The sequence below is a fragment of the Mya arenaria genome, chromosome 4, assembly GCF_026914265.1.
Source record: "Mya arenaria isolate MELC-2E11 chromosome 4, ASM2691426v1".
In the NCBI taxonomy this organism is placed as follows: Eukaryota; Metazoa; Mollusca; class Bivalvia; order Myida; family Myidae; genus Mya; species Mya arenaria.
The window spans coordinates 73,274,718-73,291,886 of record NC_069125.1 but is presented as its reverse complement, the minus strand read 5'-3'; the positions used below and the strand labels follow the sequence as shown (position 1 = coordinate 73,291,886).

At 38.6% G+C, this 17,169-nt stretch overlaps 1 protein-coding gene across 3 annotated transcripts; it reads right to left on the bottom strand.

The window, feature by feature from the left end:
* Positions 1 to 151: 151 nt before the first annotated feature.
* LOC128232952 (RING finger and transmembrane domain-containing protein 2-like) lies at positions 152 to 17,129 on the bottom strand. 3 transcript variants are annotated; one of them, XM_052946763.1, is made up of 11 exons: positions 17,077 to 17,129; positions 13,899 to 14,024; positions 13,541 to 13,718; positions 12,728 to 12,859; positions 12,249 to 12,334; positions 11,786 to 11,898; positions 11,446 to 11,599; positions 11,088 to 11,237; positions 9,640 to 9,705; positions 9,190 to 9,291; positions 152 to 3,240 (listed from the first exon to the last, which is right to left on the bottom strand). In XM_052946763.1, the coding sequence occupies exons 2-11, from the start codon at positions 14,013 to 14,015 to the stop codon at positions 3,106 to 3,108; spliced, it is 1,233 nt and encodes a 410-aa protein (XP_052802723.1). In that variant the 5' UTR covers positions 14,016 to 14,024; positions 17,077 to 17,129; the 3' UTR covers positions 152 to 3,105. The 3 variants fall into 3 exon arrangements, with proteins under 3 accessions (XP_052802723.1, XP_052802724.1, XP_052802722.1); XM_052946764.1 differs by lacking the exon at positions 17,077 to 17,129 and adding an exon at positions 16,908 to 17,066 and having other exon boundaries at positions 13,562 to 13,718; XM_052946762.1 differs by lacking the exon at positions 17,077 to 17,129 and adding an exon at positions 16,908 to 17,064.
* Positions 17,130 to 17,169: the final 40 nt, after the last annotated feature.

The window sequence follows — 17,169 nt, the reverse complement described above, 5'->3', positions numbered from 1 at the left end:
AGATCCCTGAATCTTCCATGGGAACAAGAGATCCTTGTATCTTCCATGGGAACAAGAGATCCCTATTTCTTTCATGGGAACAAGAGATCCCTGTAGCTTAATGCTTTGCGAGAGACAAAAAAATAGTCAACGGGCAAGAAACTAGGACAAATTCACTGTAAAGCCTTTATCAACAAACAATGTCTCATATTATTCCATAGTCTAAGAATTAACAAATCATATAAACAGAGCCACATACATGAACATATATCATATCACCGCATTGACTGTTCCACAGTTTAAAATGTAAATGCATTACTAGTTTCCTAAAACAGAAAACATATTTTTTATAAATGGTTCAGTATGAAATCAAGCAACACTGAAATTTATACAAACTTGTATATCCACTATAAAATCATTAATATAAATGAAAACAATATTACCTCTTTTTGGGCCTAAATATTCATGTTCTATAAACCAATCAAGGACAAGGCAAGATTATGTTACTTGTAGAACTTTGATGGCCATTTCATTACTTTACAAACCACTGGGTACACTCACATAATTGGGCACAATATAAGTATCCATCATGTGTCTGGTACAGATAAAAAAAATCCAACCTGAGGGCATGCGCATAAGCTGGTAATGAGGCTTGCCGTGTTACCGGCCAAGCAGCGTTGACATCAAGAAGTTCCTCTAAAAATTGCGTTTTTACGATTATTAATTTTCAATTTTTATTAAAAGCCTTGCACATTTATATATTTGATTGTGCTTTATTGAAATGGCATAATTTACTTTTCATAAACCATAAAATTAAAGAAATAACAAGAGCTGTCACAGTATGTGACGAATGCCCCTGAATGTGACATTGACCTATGAACAAGGTCAGTACATGAAAAGTTGATCTTGCCTTTACGTGTCAAATACATATGGCAAGTTATTTTAAATTGCCTCTGAACATAAAAAAATACCACCCATACTTGACAACATACACTGTTATGTCCTTATATTCAGAATTCCCTTGAATAAACATTTAGTGTATCTTTCACCTTAGAGGTAGGGACATGGGTCTTGCACACAACACGTCGTCTTGGTATGTGGAACACATGTAGCAAGTTATTTTAAAATCTGTCCATACAAGAGAAAGTTACAGCCTGGACACGACAACCTATACTTTATGTCCTTGTATGCAGCACTCCATTGTGAATAAACACTAAGTGTGACCTTGACCTTTGAGGTAGGGACACGGGTCTTGCATGCGACACATCATCTTGGTATGTGGAACACATGTGGCAAGTTATTTTAAAATCTGTCCATACAAGGAAAAGTTACAGCCCGGACACGACAACATATACTCTATGTCCTTATATGCAGCACTCCATTGTGAATAAACACTATGTGTGACCTTGACCTTTGAGGCAGGGACACGGGTCTTGCACGCGACACGTCGTCTTGGTATGTGGAACACATGTGGCCAGTTATTTTAAAATCTGTCCATACAAGAGAAAGTTACAGCCCGGACACGACAACCTATACTCTATGTCCTTATATGCAGCACTCCATTGTGAATAAACACTAAGTGTGACCTTGACCTTTGAGGTAGGGACACGGGTCTTGCACGCGACACGTCGTCTTGGTATGTGGAACACATGTGGCAAGTTATTTTAAAATCTGTCAATACAAGGGAAAGTTACAGCCCGGACACGACAACCTATACTTTTATGTCCTTATATGCAGCACTCCATTGTAAATAAACACTAAGTGTGACCTTGACCTTTGAGGTAGGGACACAGGTCTTGCACGCGACACTTCGTCTTGGTATGTGGAACACATGTGGCAAGTAATTTTAAAATCTGTCCATACAAGAGAAAGTTACAGCCCGGACACGACAACCTATACTCTATGTCCTTATATGCAGCACTCCATTGTGAATAAACACTAAGTGTGACCTTGACCTTTGAGGTAGGGACACAGGTTTTGCACGCGACACGTCGTCTTGGTATGTGGAACACATTTGGCAAGTTATTTTAAAATCTGTCCATACAAGAGAAAGTTACAGCCCGGACACGACAACCTATACTCTATGTCCTTATATGCAGCACCCCATTGTGAATAAACACTTAGTGTGACCTTGACCTTTGAGGTAGGGACACGGGTCTTGCACGCGACACGTCGTCTTGGTATGTGGTACACATGTGGCAAGTTATTTTAAAATCTGTCCATACAAGAGAAAGTTACAGCCCGGACACGACAACCTATACTCTATGTCCTTATATGCAGCACTCCATTGTGAATAAAGACTAAGTGTGACCTTGACCTTTGAGGTAGGGACACGAGTCTTGCATGCCAGACGTCGCCTTGGTATGTGGAACACATGTGGCAAGTTATTTTAAAATCTGTCCATACAAGGGAAAGTTACAGAGCCGGACGGACGGACGATGTATGGAACATAATGGTATAGTGTTTCGTATGTATGAAACATAATGGTATCATGTTTCGTATGTATGAAACATAATGGTATTGTGTTTTGTATGTATAACACAATGGTATAGTGTTACATATATATGGAACATAATGGTATTGAATTAATAGTCTAGGTTGGCTTTGTAAAGTCGCACACCAGCAAACACTGAAACATTGGATAGTTATACAATACCAAGTATGACTATACCTGAAAACAGACCAGCTATACCACATGCCAATATTATATGATGAGAAAGAACTTGAATTCCTTGAATGGATCGATACATTTGAGCGATTTGTAAATAAATGAAAGTTTTTCTGAAGTTGTAGAATGTATTTTCTTGCACTGTATACTAATGGTTTTTCTCAAGATTATGTGACTTTGATTATGGGGCCCCTAAAGAAGTGAGATAATGCTTGTATTGTAATATTGAACATTGTCAACATCAAAGTTTAATAATCAACAACATTTCATACACTTTCTTATTATATAACACAACTCTAAGTGAAACATAAACAAATACATGTAAACCAAAAATACAAATTCTATACAAATACTAAAGACCTCCACAGCTCCTCTCCCCAATGATAATTTGAAGTCCCCGTTAAGTGTAATAATACCCTACACATATAGATAACACAGACAAGCTGGAGATGGGTGGTTCAGTACCACTGTAAGTGAGCACTGGTTGAGCCATCCTGCCACACGGGGCTCTCGTGCTGTATCTCCGCGCGGCACATCGGGCATGTCTTCTCACGGTCAAACCAGATAGACACACAGTTCTCACAGAATATGTGCTGAAACAATTCATACAGAAACTCATTTACAAGTTGAAACAGAACCATGAATTAATATCAAGCTTATTTAACTTGTGGCGAAAATTTGCCTTACCGGTATTATACTACCACTTTGCTTTGTCCTCCTTGAATTAGAGCAGCACTGTCTGTATCTTGAGATGCAGCATATAGATGTATACTCTACAGCACTATTTAAAATACATCCACATTAGAAGTAATTTAGATGTGTTGGAGCAAGATCAGTTACAAAAGGATTAAATAATGCTTATTTAAAAAAAGTGAAATGGGCTTTTGAAAATTTTCAATAATCAATTAGGACAAGATCATTCATTGATAGATGCCATTGTTGACCTTTCTGATCAATTATCAATTATAATTGATCATCATTACTAATTGGTTTGTAGTATTACATATGGTTCACTAAAAATATATTGAAATTATACTCCTGGTGTCAATATTTGCTGTACATATAATCATAACAGACAAAAAAATAAGCCATAATGATTATTCAGGATAATCTGAGGGCCCTAACTCCTAAATGATTAAAGCGATTTCCATGGCTATCGAACTTGATCAAGATATTATGGTCACAAACATGTGTTAAAAGTTTGGTGAGGATTGGACAAACAGTTTTCAAGAATTAGATCGGAAACAATCTTCGGGACGTATTTTTCAAGTCTTTTTTTGCAAATAAAGGGCCGTAACTCCTAAATGACAAAAGCGATTTCCATGGCTATCGAACTTGATCAAGATATTATGGTCACAATCATGTATGTAAAGTTTGGTGAGGATTGGACACATACTTTTCAAGAATTAGATTGGAAACATATATTTTTGAAGTATTTTTGGCAAAAAAGGGCCGTAACTCCTAAATGACTAAAGCGGTTTCCATGACTATCGAACTTGATCAAGATATTATGGTCACAAACATGTGTTTAAAGTTTGGTGAGGATTGGACAAACGGTTTTCAAGAATTAGATCGGAAACAATCTTCGGGAATTTTTGGCAAAAAAGGGCCGTAACTCCTAAATGACTAAAGCGATTTCCATGACTATCGAACTTGATCAAGATATTATGGTCACAAACATGTGTTTAAAGTTTGGTGAGGATTGGACAAACGGTTTTCAAGAATTAGATCGGAAACAATCTTCGGGACGTACGTACGTACGTACGTACGTACGTACGTACGGACAAGGGCAACCCTATATGCCGCCACTTTGTGGGGGCATAAAAAAAAAAAAATCTTGTCCGAAACCGGGGGATTGAGGTTTGATATTTGGTGTGTAGTCTCTACTAAATTCTATAGAATTATACCCAATAGTGGCCCAATCTGATTGTTTTGGTATGCGGTACCTTCCAATTTCCTTCAAACTATGCCTAGAGGGTCAATTGTATAACATATAATCAAAGAAAGCCAAATCATGAAAATTTGGGCCAGGTGTACTGTTGCCAATAAAATAGTACAATACAATACAATACCGTATTGTATCATACTGTATAATAAATTAGTCTTTCCTTGAAAGACATTAATGCGAACTTCTTTCTTTCTTATTTTTGAAGCTACAGCAATGCAATTTAGGCCATCTACAGTTTACAAAAATAATTTCATTAGTGTCATTGGATGAGACAGTGACCTTTTAACCCTCTTTCTATTTTTGGAAGCTACATAAACAAAATTATGACCATGTTTGTCAAAAAGAAAAATGCAAGCAAACACCAGTCTTTCCGTGGATGACCTTTTAACCTACATTCTTATTTTTTAATCTTCAGCATTGGAATTAAGATGATGGGTACAGTTTTGCAAGCAAAATTCAATTGGGATGACCTTGACTATGATCTTTTGACCCACTTTCTAACAGTATAAGATATTATGCTTATCCTTACTGCATGGTCAACTGCTATGGGTGATCCCATAATCATGTTGTAAAATGATCTGGTATATCAAGATCACATATTAAAACAGATGTTCTAAAATTGATGTAATGACTCCACCTACCTTACACTGGAGTCTGTCAGGGTTTTGGTAATCATTCTGATATATTGGGCAGTTATCCCTACCCACACGTACCTTACACCTGAGCATGATGGTGTTCTGGTAGTCATCCTGACAAATGGGGCAGTTATACCCACCCACATCTACCATACACTGGAGCATGGTGGGGCTCTGGTAGTCATCCTGACAAATGGAGCAGTTATACCTGACCACATCTACCTTACACTGGAGCATGGTGGGGCTCTGGTAGTCATCCTGACAAATGGGGCAGTTATACCCACCCACATCTACCATACACTGGAGCATGGTGGGGCTCTGGTAGTCATCCTGACAAATGGAGCAGTTATACCCGCCCACATCTACCATACACTGGAGCATGGTGGGGTTCTAGAGGTCAGCCTGACAGATTGGGCGGTTATCCCCACTCACACATACCTTACACCTGAGCACGATGGGGTTCTGGTAGTCATCCTGACAAATTGAGCAGTTATACCCGCCCACATCTACCATACACTGGAGCATGATGGGGTTCTAGTGGTCGGCCCTACAGATTGGGCAGTTATCCCCACTCACACGTACCTTACACCTGAGCATGATTGGGTTCTGGTAGTCATCCTGACAAATGGGGCAGTTATACCGGCCCACATCTATCTGAGCATGATGGGGTTCTGGTAGTCATCCTGACAAATGGGGCAGTTATACTGGCCCACATCTATCTGTGCATGATGGGGTTTTGGTAGTCATCATGACGGATAGGACAGTCATCCCTGTCCACAACTATCTAACACTGGTACACTTACCTTACACTGGAGTATTAAAAGGAACTGGTAGTCGTCCTGACAGATAGGGTAGTTATCCCAGCCCGCATCTACCGTACACTGGAGCATGACAGGGTTATGGAAGTCTTCCTGACAGATAGGGTAGTTATCCCAGCCCACACATACCTTATACTGGAGCATGACAGGGTAATGGTAGTCGTCCTGACAGACATGGTAATGAAAGTCGTGCTGACAGATGGTGCAGTTATCCCCGCCCACACCTACCTTATACTTTAGCATGACAGGGCAATGGTAGTCGTCCTGACAGACTGGTTATTCTCACTGCATTTACCTTACACTGGTGCATAACATTGTAATGAAAGTCGTGCTGACAGATTGGGCAGTTATCCCTGCCTTTTCCCTTACCTTGCACAGGAGCATGACAGGGTAATGGTAGTTGTCCTCACAGATTGAGCAGTTATCCCCACTTCACTTACCTTACACTGGAGCATGACAGGGAAATGGTAGTTATCCTCAAAGATTGAGCAGTTATCCCCTCAGAACTTACCTTACACTGGAGCATGACAGGGTAATGGAAGTCGTCCTCACAGATTGAGCAGTTCTCCCCACTTCACTTACCTTATACTGGAGCATGACAGGGTAATGGTAGTTGTCCTGACAGATTTGGCTGTTATCCCTGCCCACCCCCTTACCTTATACTGGAGCATGACAGGGTAATGGTAGTTGTTCTCACAGATGGAGCTGTTATCCTTACCCGCACCTACCTTACACTGGAGCATGATTGGATTCTGGAAGTCGTCCTGACAGATTTGGCAGTTATCCCAGCCCACACATACCTTGTAGCATGACAGGGTAATGGTAGTTGTTCGGACAGGTTGGGCAGTTATCCCCGGCCGCCCCCTTACCTTACACTGGAGCATGACAGGGTAATTGTAGTTGTCCTGACAGATTTGGCAGTTATCCCCGCCCACATCTACCTGACACTGGAGCATGATGGGATTCTGGAAGTCGTCCTGACAGATTGGGCTGTTATCCCTGCCCGCCCCCTTACCTTACACTGGAGCTTACAGGGCAATGGTAGTTGTCCTGACAGATTGGGCTATTATCCCTGCCCGCCCCCTTACCTTACACTGGAGCGTGACAGGGTAATGGTAGTTAGTCTGACAAATTGGGCAGTTATCCCGGCCCGCCCCCTTGCCTTACACTTGAGCATGACAGGGTAATGGTAGTAACTGTTGTCCTGACAGATTGGGCAGTTATCCCCGCCCACATCCACTTTACAATGGAGCATGACAGGGTAATGGTCATTGTCCTGACAGATTGGGCAGTCATCCCCGGCCGCCCCCTTACCTCACACTAGAGCATGACAGGGTAATGGTAGTTGTCCTGACAGATTAGGCAGTTATCCCCGCCCACATCTAACTTACATTGGAGCATGACAGGGTAATGGTAGTTGTCCTGACAGATTAGGCAGTTATCTCCGCCCACATCTACCTTACATTGGAGCATGACAGGGTAATGGTAGTTGTCCTGACAGATTGGGCAGTTATCCCCGCCCACACCTACCTTACAATGGAGCATACAGGGCAATGGTAGTTGTTCTGACAGGTTGGGCAGTTATCCCTTACCATACACTGGAGCATGATAGGGTAATGGTAGTTGGTCTGACAGATTGAGCAGTTATCCCCACTTCACTTACCTTACACTGGAGCTTACAGAGTAATGGTAGTTGTCCTCACAGATTGGGCAGTTATCCCGGCCACACCTACCTTACAATGGAGCATACAGGGCAAAGGTAGTTGTTCTGACAGATTGGGCAGTTATCCCCGCCCACACCTACCTTACAATGGAGCATACAGGGCAATGGTAGTTGTTCTGACAGGTTGGGCAGTTATCCCGGCCACACCTACCTTACAATGGAGCATACAGGGCAATGGTAGTTGTTCTGACAGGTTGGGCAGTTATCCCCGCCACACCTACCTTACAATGGAGCATACAGGGCAATGGTAGTTGTTCTGACAGGTTGGGCAGTTATCCCGGCCACACCTACCTTACAATGGAGCATACAGGGCAATGGTAGTTGTTCTGACAGGTTGGGCAGTTATCCCGGCCACACCTACCTTACAATGGAGCATACAGGGCAATGGTAGTTGTTCTGACAGGTTGGGCAGTTATCCCGGCCACACCTACCTTACAATGGAGCATACAGGGCAATGGTAGTTGTTCTGACAGGTTGGGCAGTTATCCCGGCCACACCTACCTTACAATGGAGCATACAGGGCAATGGTAGTTGTTCTGACAGGTTGGGCAGTTATCCCGGCCACACCTACCTTACAATGGAGCATACAGGGCAATGGTAGTTGTTCTGACAGGTTGGGCAGTTATCCCCGCCCACACCTACCTTACAATGGAGCATACAGGGCAATGGTAGTTGTTCTGACAGGTTGGGCAGTTATCCCGGCCACACCTACCTTACAATGGAGCATACAGGGCAATGGTAGTTGTTCTGACAGGTTGGGCAGTTATCCCGGCCACACCTACCTTACAATGGAGCATACAGGGCAATGGTAGTTGTTCTGACAGGTTGGGCAGTTATCCCGGCCACACCTACCTTACAATGGAGCATACAGGGCAATGGTAGTTGTTCTGACAGGTTGGGCAGTTATCCCCGCCACACCTACCTTACAATGGAGCATACAGGGCAATGGTAGTTGTTCTGACAGGTTGGGCAGTTATCCCGGCCACACCTACCTTACAATGGAGCATACAGGGCAATGGTAGTTGTTCTGACAGGTTGGGCAGTTATCCCGGCCACACCTACCTTACAATGGAGCATACAGGGCAATGGTAGTTGTTCTGACAGGTTGGGCAGTTATCCCGGCCACACCTACCTTACAATGGAGCATACAGGGCAATGGTAGTTGTTCTGACAGGTTGGGCAGTTATCCCGGCCACACCTACCTTACAATGGAGCATACAGGGCAATGGTAGTTGTTCTGACAGGTTGGGCAGTTATCCCCGGCCGCCCCCTTACCTTACACTGGATCATGACAGGGCAATGGTAAACGTTCTGACAGGTTGGGCAGTTATCCCCGCCCACACCTACCTTACAATGGAGCATACAGGGCAATGGTAGTTGTTCTGACAAATTGGGCAGTTATCCCCGCCCACACCTACCTTACAATGGAGCATGATGGGATCCTGGTAGTCGTCCTGACAGATTGGGCAGTTTTCCCCGCGAGATTTCACCTCCTCAACACTTGGCTCAACGCCATACTTCTGCAATACAATATTAGATTTCATAACATGTGCCTTGACATTGAAATTATGTATATTAAATTTCTATCAGCTGAATAAGCAGGGGAGCCATGACTATTTACATATCATTGATCAATCTTTATTTCAGAAATTATTTTTTTTATAATTGTTTAATAATGAAATGGAAACTGTATTTATATAATATTAAAAATGAAATTATAATTTTCATATCTGAAATCTACAGTTTTACAAGTCACAATATCATATTGCCAAAAAAAGGAGCAAATACTATTAAAAAAGATGTCTTTACATTTCTCATTTAGGTAAAAAATAAAACAAAATGCATTGCAAGAATATTTCACCACTTACCACATCTGTTAAGAATGTGAAGAAAGCCTTTTTTAATATTACTAAGTTTCGGCATAAATTCCAAATCTGAAATTTACAAAAACATCATCCCGTTATAAATAAAATATATAAAATTCCTAATACTGATGAGTCCTTAAAATGTAAACTCAACATTAATACTAATGGATGATATGATTTGAAATTAAATGGTAATACAGTCCAAACTCGCTATGTCGACGTCGTATATCTCGACTATCCGGTTATGTCGACTATTTTCTCTGATCCCGAATTTATTCCTTCTAATTATATATAAAATAAATCTGCTTGTGTCGATTTTTCTATCGCGATTTTTTCGCTATGTTGACCTCCTTTTTCAGTCCCATTGGTCGAATTTCACACATTTTCCCTATGTCGAACTGTAAAACGATTTGTAGGGTCGAAAATTGTCACCAAGGTTTGTGGCATGTCGCTAATTTTCCGTGCTTGTCAAAATAACAAACTGTCATAATTGCAAGTTAATTGATGAGTGTGAATAATTAAAGATATTTGTTTATGTTTTTGATTAAAGAGTATTTTATTGATCAAGCTATACATTGAAACGCACAATTTAGGATTCTAGATTCAAGATTCAACTTATTTATTAAGTAACTTGAACATAAAGTGCTCCTCATTACATGATAGATATAATACATTCAATTAAACATATATACAACGATAACATGATAGGTTTAAAATCTCATACATGAGAAAAGAACTGATAATCAATATTTGAACATAAAACTTAAACATTAGATACTTTTACATTACACTAACATTTCACTTACACAGTGAGGATGGACTAACAACTAATTAGTAAAAATTTATATAATAATTTTCATGATGAAAGCTTTTAAAGATACATTATGGTATGCAAAAAAGCCAAAATGTAAACCTTTAATAAAGATCATGAAACAATATTTACAAAGTTATGATGACGTTCAAATGCTTTAGAAATAAATTTGCACAAATTAAGCTGCTCGGAATAATTCGTATCTTGCATAAGATCAATAAATTTCATCATACTAGGCCTAACAACATATTATCTTCTCAAATACATTCTCCGTTAATCAACATATACATCACAAACACAAACAAAATGAAACTCATCTTCAATGTCACCATTATTACATATGGTGCAATAACGTTCATGATGATCAATTCTGTTATTTCCATAACCCCCAGTTTCAATACGTAACTGGTGAGACAAGAGTTCTTTTAAATAATAGGTTTGCTGTTTCCACGACTGTAACAAGACCGTTCAATTGCAGAAGTCGGACATATATCAAACTCAAATGTGTTTGGATTGGTGATACTTTTTTGTAATTTGGATGTGTCAAATGTTTGTTATCTCGACTTTTTCCCTAGGTCCCGACAAAGTCGACATAACGAGTTTCGACTGTACAAGGAAAACCTTTTGGAATTTTACTTACTTTTACTATAACATAAGCAGTTGCTAGAATGGCGAAAAATATAAGTTTTCCTGACACTGGTTGGTCATACAGAAAATGGACCCAAGGAAGCACCGGTAAAGTTGTTCTGTACAGCTGTGTTAACATCTCTATCATCATGTAGTACTTTCCCTGCAATACAATTTTAACATTAAAATGATGAAAAACTATTATCGAAAGGAAAATTGTGCAAAAATTTAGAGTGATGATTATAGCTTGAACTGTCAGAATCATATGTATTGCACATACCAAATTATTTTTTGTTTTATCAACAGGTAAAATTTGTTTCATCTTTCCATCGAACACATTTCCTTTCTCACCTAGTCCTTTTCACACCTACTTTTCTCTTCTGTGGAAGGCAGAGTGTCGGGGTGACTGCAACTAGGGCCTTCAGAATGATGGCACCAAAACGTACAGTGTAGTCTGAGATCACAGCCACCCAGAACAGGTCAAACACATCTCCCTTCCATGTGGCTGGTAGCCTGTAATACAGCCTGCAACAACACCATGGCATGTTCATGTCATGCTCTTTTAAGCATAGTTATAAAAATTATAGGTTTCAGACTTCATTAGTTAAATAACAGGCTATTTATATATCCTCAAATTGTGTAGAAGACAGTTAAAGACAACAGAATATCACAACAAGACTCACAAACTCTCATTTTTATAAAAGAACTCACACTCTATGCAGCTCTTGTTCGGAAAAGAACAGGTATATAACAGCTATTTGGAACGTCAAAAACACAACAAGCCACAGGCCGGACATGTAAACCCCTCTAGAATGTTGCTTGTCCTGAATTTACATGAATTTACAGTTCTACACCCATACTACTAAAATTAAAATTGCGTTAGTTTATTTTAGTTTATTAATAAGGTTAAGCAAAAAGAACTGTGTTGTTTGAGCTGCAAGATTCTGGTTCATGGATGAAAAAGAAATCAACTAAACAAGAGATGGGTGATGTTACAATAAAGGATTTTAGTCAGAACTTCAATAATCTTAAATCCCTATTAACATTACAAATACCAAGACATTTATTTGTTTCTCAACTTCGGGTTCATTTTTATCACTGGCTCAAAATTGGAACATTTTTGTAATGACCCCTTGGGGTTAACATCATCATCATCAGCAGTAACAATACCTACCCTAAGTGAAGTAATATGAACTATTTCGATCATCCTTGTATTGGCATAATGGAAAACCAGCGACAAGCCTAAGAACACCAAAATACCTGCAATACAAGTTGTAGTTTTTCACATGATGTCCATACCAAATATCAAGAAGTGCTTTAAGAATATTATAAAAGATAAGAAGAAATAAGAATGTGCTCAAGTCATGGAAACATTTGTATTGCGTTATTCCAAACATTACAGAATACAACGAGACTTTGCGATAATTCAAGAGTTGTTTAAAGACAAACATCTTATGTGGTGCATGTCAAAGTGGCACTTAAATGCATGGTAAATAGGTTCTTCTGTAATTTTTATTAAGGCATGTATTTAGAAATAGCATTGTTAATACGGGAACAGAAATACTCTGTAAGCTGGTTAAAATGAAAACTTATGATTCAATTTCCTATACCACTGTTTTTAGCAGTGTAATATCACACACAGCACATACATACCTAGGACATGGTCTGCTAGGAGTCTGAGAGCGAGGAGGATGATGAATGTGAAGGAGCCAAGGAGCACGCTCCAATCCTGTGGCACCACCTGTTGGCTGTGTGTGTGTCCGTGTGGCCCAGCCTCCTCATCAGCTGCTCATATTAAACAATGTCCTAACAAAAATTATATTTTCATATGAACACTATGTTACACTCATTTCTGATTAAAACTGAAATAGTTGAAGAGATTACCTACATCTATAATAGTGCAAATCAATTACTAAAACTTGTCTCCCCCCAATGTTGTAGCTGACAAATAATCAATGATGGACATGAAATTTTTACTTTTCGACTGGAGATGAACCAAAATTGGGGTCATTTACTGGTCATGACCACCCTACATACCAAGTATGGAGATCCTCGGTCCAAGCGATCTTAAGCGGAAACGAAGTGTGACATACAGACAAGTCAGACCAACAAATCATTTTTCATCTGAAGTTCACTGTGACATTGACCTTTGACCTACTGACCTCAAAATTAAAAGGGGTTATCTACTACTCATGTCCAACTAGCATACTAAGTATGACGTTCCTGGTTCTTTAATTATTGAACAGAAACCATTTTTTAGATTAAGCTCATCGCCAACATACTAATTTTTCACCAGAAGGTTACTGCCACCTTGACCTTTGACCTACTGATCTCAAAATGATTAGGGGTCATCTACTGGTCATAACCAATCTGCATACCAAGTATGAAGTTCCTGGGTCCAGGCTTTCGTAAGTCTCTGTTCAAGTTTTAGTAGTTGTTTAAACACAATCTTTTATAAATAAGTACCTGGAGTATTTGTGTGCTGACCTATAACCTCCTGCAGCTGGGTTTCCAGCATATCAAGCTGGTCTGTGCCCTGGGGTCTGCCCCCGTCCACATCATGTTGGGTGTACAGGTGCTGCAGGTATGGGTTTCTGTGGTACTCTGGCTGTGGGTTAACTCCTGGTATCACCCCTCTCACAACCTGGCAAATACAGATACATCGCATAAATGTTATCCAATTAATTATTTTTTAATTTCTTGGAGACTTACTAATCATTTTCTTAACTTTGCATGCAACATTTATAATTCAGAAGTCTATTTACAGTACTGTTTAAAGTTTATCTAACTCCTTGTCAACTTTGATGTATTCAAGTTTAGCTACCTGTCCAACTTGGTGTTGAACATTCTGATTTCGAACAATATTTGAAGGAATGTTGTTGATGTTACTTCGCAGATTCCAAATGGTCCTTCTTGGATTTCTATCTTCATTATTTGCCATGTTGTATAACTGAAGTGTAAAGAAAATATATTTAAAGCTTCAAGCAGGTAACAATAATAGGGAATTCTTGCCATCAATAAGAATCACTGCAGCCCATAAACAAGAGTACCGTTGAGTAAATGTCAATGAATGTCTTTTTTCTTCAGTTGCAGGAGGAGCATAACTCAACAATTACTTAAGCTAGAGCTATGTGCTTTTATTCACATGTACACATTTCTCGGACAATTCTAAGAAAGAGTTATGGTCAACATTAAGGTTTTGTTATGGTCAAAATTAAGGTTTTTGTCAAGATTTGTCTGGAATGTTCTAGAATTTACAACTTATGCTATGGATAGAAGTTTTAGAATAAAGAAGACATTTATAGAGTTTAAGAGAAAGTTTCTTAGCATTCTGGCAGAAAGAACTGTATCATTTTCATATGAAAAATAGGGACAAACATCTCTGTCAGATCTTGAGAACACTCTTGAGAACAAAGTGTTAGTAAATAAATTTTAAAAAATTCAAAGGTTTAATACTGTACATTGTTTGTATGCTGGAAAATATCATTTATTTTTAGTTTTCAAAGAGTAGGTCACAAAATGGTTATCACCAATGAAACATAACAAATTTTCTCACAGAGTAGTTATAGATAGATAGATTTATTTCAGTAAGGAATGCAAATACATGGACATTTAAAATAAACAACATGTATAGTAAATAACATTATACATACATGATATTTTCAATAGCCATGACAGGCACACCGAACCAAGGATGGCACAAAAAAGAGAAAACTCTTATTTCCATTGTGGTCCTTTGTTTTGGTGGCTTGGCATAGGGAGGCATTGCATATTTAAGTAATAATATAGCTGTAATCAAAATTGCACAAACATATAAAGTTAGTCTTTCTGCATTAAAATAAATATTGCCTTAGTTGTATCACAGTCACTTTACATAATTTAGTAACATAAAGTTATAAGTTGAGAAAGTTAAATATAATTATCACAATATAGTATGAATATGACATTCACTATGTAGTACTTATAAAATGCGACAACTGTTCACCACTGTTTAACTGTTGTTAACAACTGGAATAACTTTACAAGTGAATAAGTAAAGTTGTATGTGCATATAGTGTAAAAGATTAAAAAACAAAACAAGATTGGACAAATAAAGATCTAAACATTTTGATACTTCTGAAATTTATTAAGCGATATACAGTAGTATGTTGATAATAGTGAATAATGGGACATGGCCACCATAACCTACAAGACAATGAGGGGAATGATAAGCTGTCTAGGGCTTACTCAGGGGTTTTCCTAACGATTTGACTTTCACTTGCCCCGGGGGCAAGTCAATTTGAACATCTACTTGCCCCCTGTGAAATTGGGTTGCCCGAACTTTGATAATGTTTATAAAATTATGTATACCATTTTAGTCAATCTGTATTAAAGGCAATGATATTTATTAATAAACACAAAAAATAAATTAAGATTTTAACTGCTACATTTTATTTTCAAACGAGCATCATCCAACAACAGTTACACCATAGCCTCACTGTTTAAAAGCATGAGGAATTCATTATTATGCCTTTTTTGCTAATATTAGGCCGTCTTCATACTGAATTCTTTTTTCAAATAGTTTTCTTCACACTGTTGATTCTTCTTCATAAAAGTCACAGTCACTGCTGTAATACATCATCATCCATCACTATTTCTTCAGTACTATTATCATCAGTTTGCCTGCCTTGGCATGTATAACATGGTATTGGAGAGTCACCACCAACTGATTTACTTTTCTTCTCTGACTCATTGTTATTAGCATCATTGTTGTTTTCATCATTGTTATTTTCATCTGAGCTATTGTTCAGTTTCGGCCTGTTTATCTCCGTCCGCCATCTTGCCATGTCCGACGAACGCTATATGTTACAATTCGTTTGATTGGCTTTCTAAACTCCAATAACAATCAAAATAAGTTTATCTTTCACTCGTTAGGAAATATATTTTAACCCAAAGAAAAATAAAAAGAAAACTACCAGAAAGCGTTCACAATGAAAGCTCACTTGCCCGGCGGGCTACCTGCTTTGAAAAATCACTTGCCCGCGGCGATTTTAACCCGGCGGGGGCAAGCGGGCGTCCGCTTAAGAAAACCCCTGCTTACTTATTTCCCACTTCTACTTCCACTATGTAATTTCCTAGGGCATAAGACCATCACTGGCAAGTGACGCCATCAAAGCGGTAAAAGCCTTATATCATATAAGGCATATTTACAATTCAAATTAAAAAAAAAAGATGTTGCCTAGGCTGTGTATGTCTGCAAAGCGGTGCACTCTCTATTGGCGTTTACATAGCCAGGACTCATTCCATCTGTTTGTGACTCCAGAGATCCTGCAGTGCTGTAACTTGTATAGTAGTTGGCGATGGGGCACGGTCACAAAACAACATCATCGCAAACATGAAAGGTATAACTGATTCTTTTTATCGTTGATCTGTGGATTCATTAATGGAGGAAAAAAATAATATAAAGGTCAAAATTCCACCTTTGCAGGGACAACATCAGAACGAGAAATATATGTTATTTGACTCAATTTGGGCACTCATAACAGTATAGGTTCACATAGTCCATATAAACAGCCGCTTCAGAGTCTTTGATAATTTTTGTGTTGGCGACTCTTCGTTATAGGGAACACAATAAATATCCAAATGTTAAAAAACGTTCCCTAAACGCGCATTATTGTGGCTAAGGTTCACAATAACAATATGAATATAATGAGAATATACAAATAAACAAATGATGAATTTATTTTGTAGACTACAAATATAAACATTTATTTCCATAAAAATAAAAATCCTAGAAAGATCCAAAATCCTAGAAAGATCCAATTTCAATTAACACCATGGATGTGCAACTCACAAGATTTTGGCAGAAAATCTAAGTAAAAAAATCCACTTTCGTTTCCAGAGGCCAGCTTTAGCTTTTCACAACATTATTTTCGCATTTTAAAAACAGGTTATTTTCGTGTGATTTAGAATTCTGTTGCTTAAAATATCATTTTAGATATAAAATAATTATTTACATGTACCTCGAATGAAAAGTAAAAAATATGTTTTTGCGGATAACACTATTATTTTCTCCGTATCGATTCCGTACCGCACAGTACGTGTACGATAAGGGT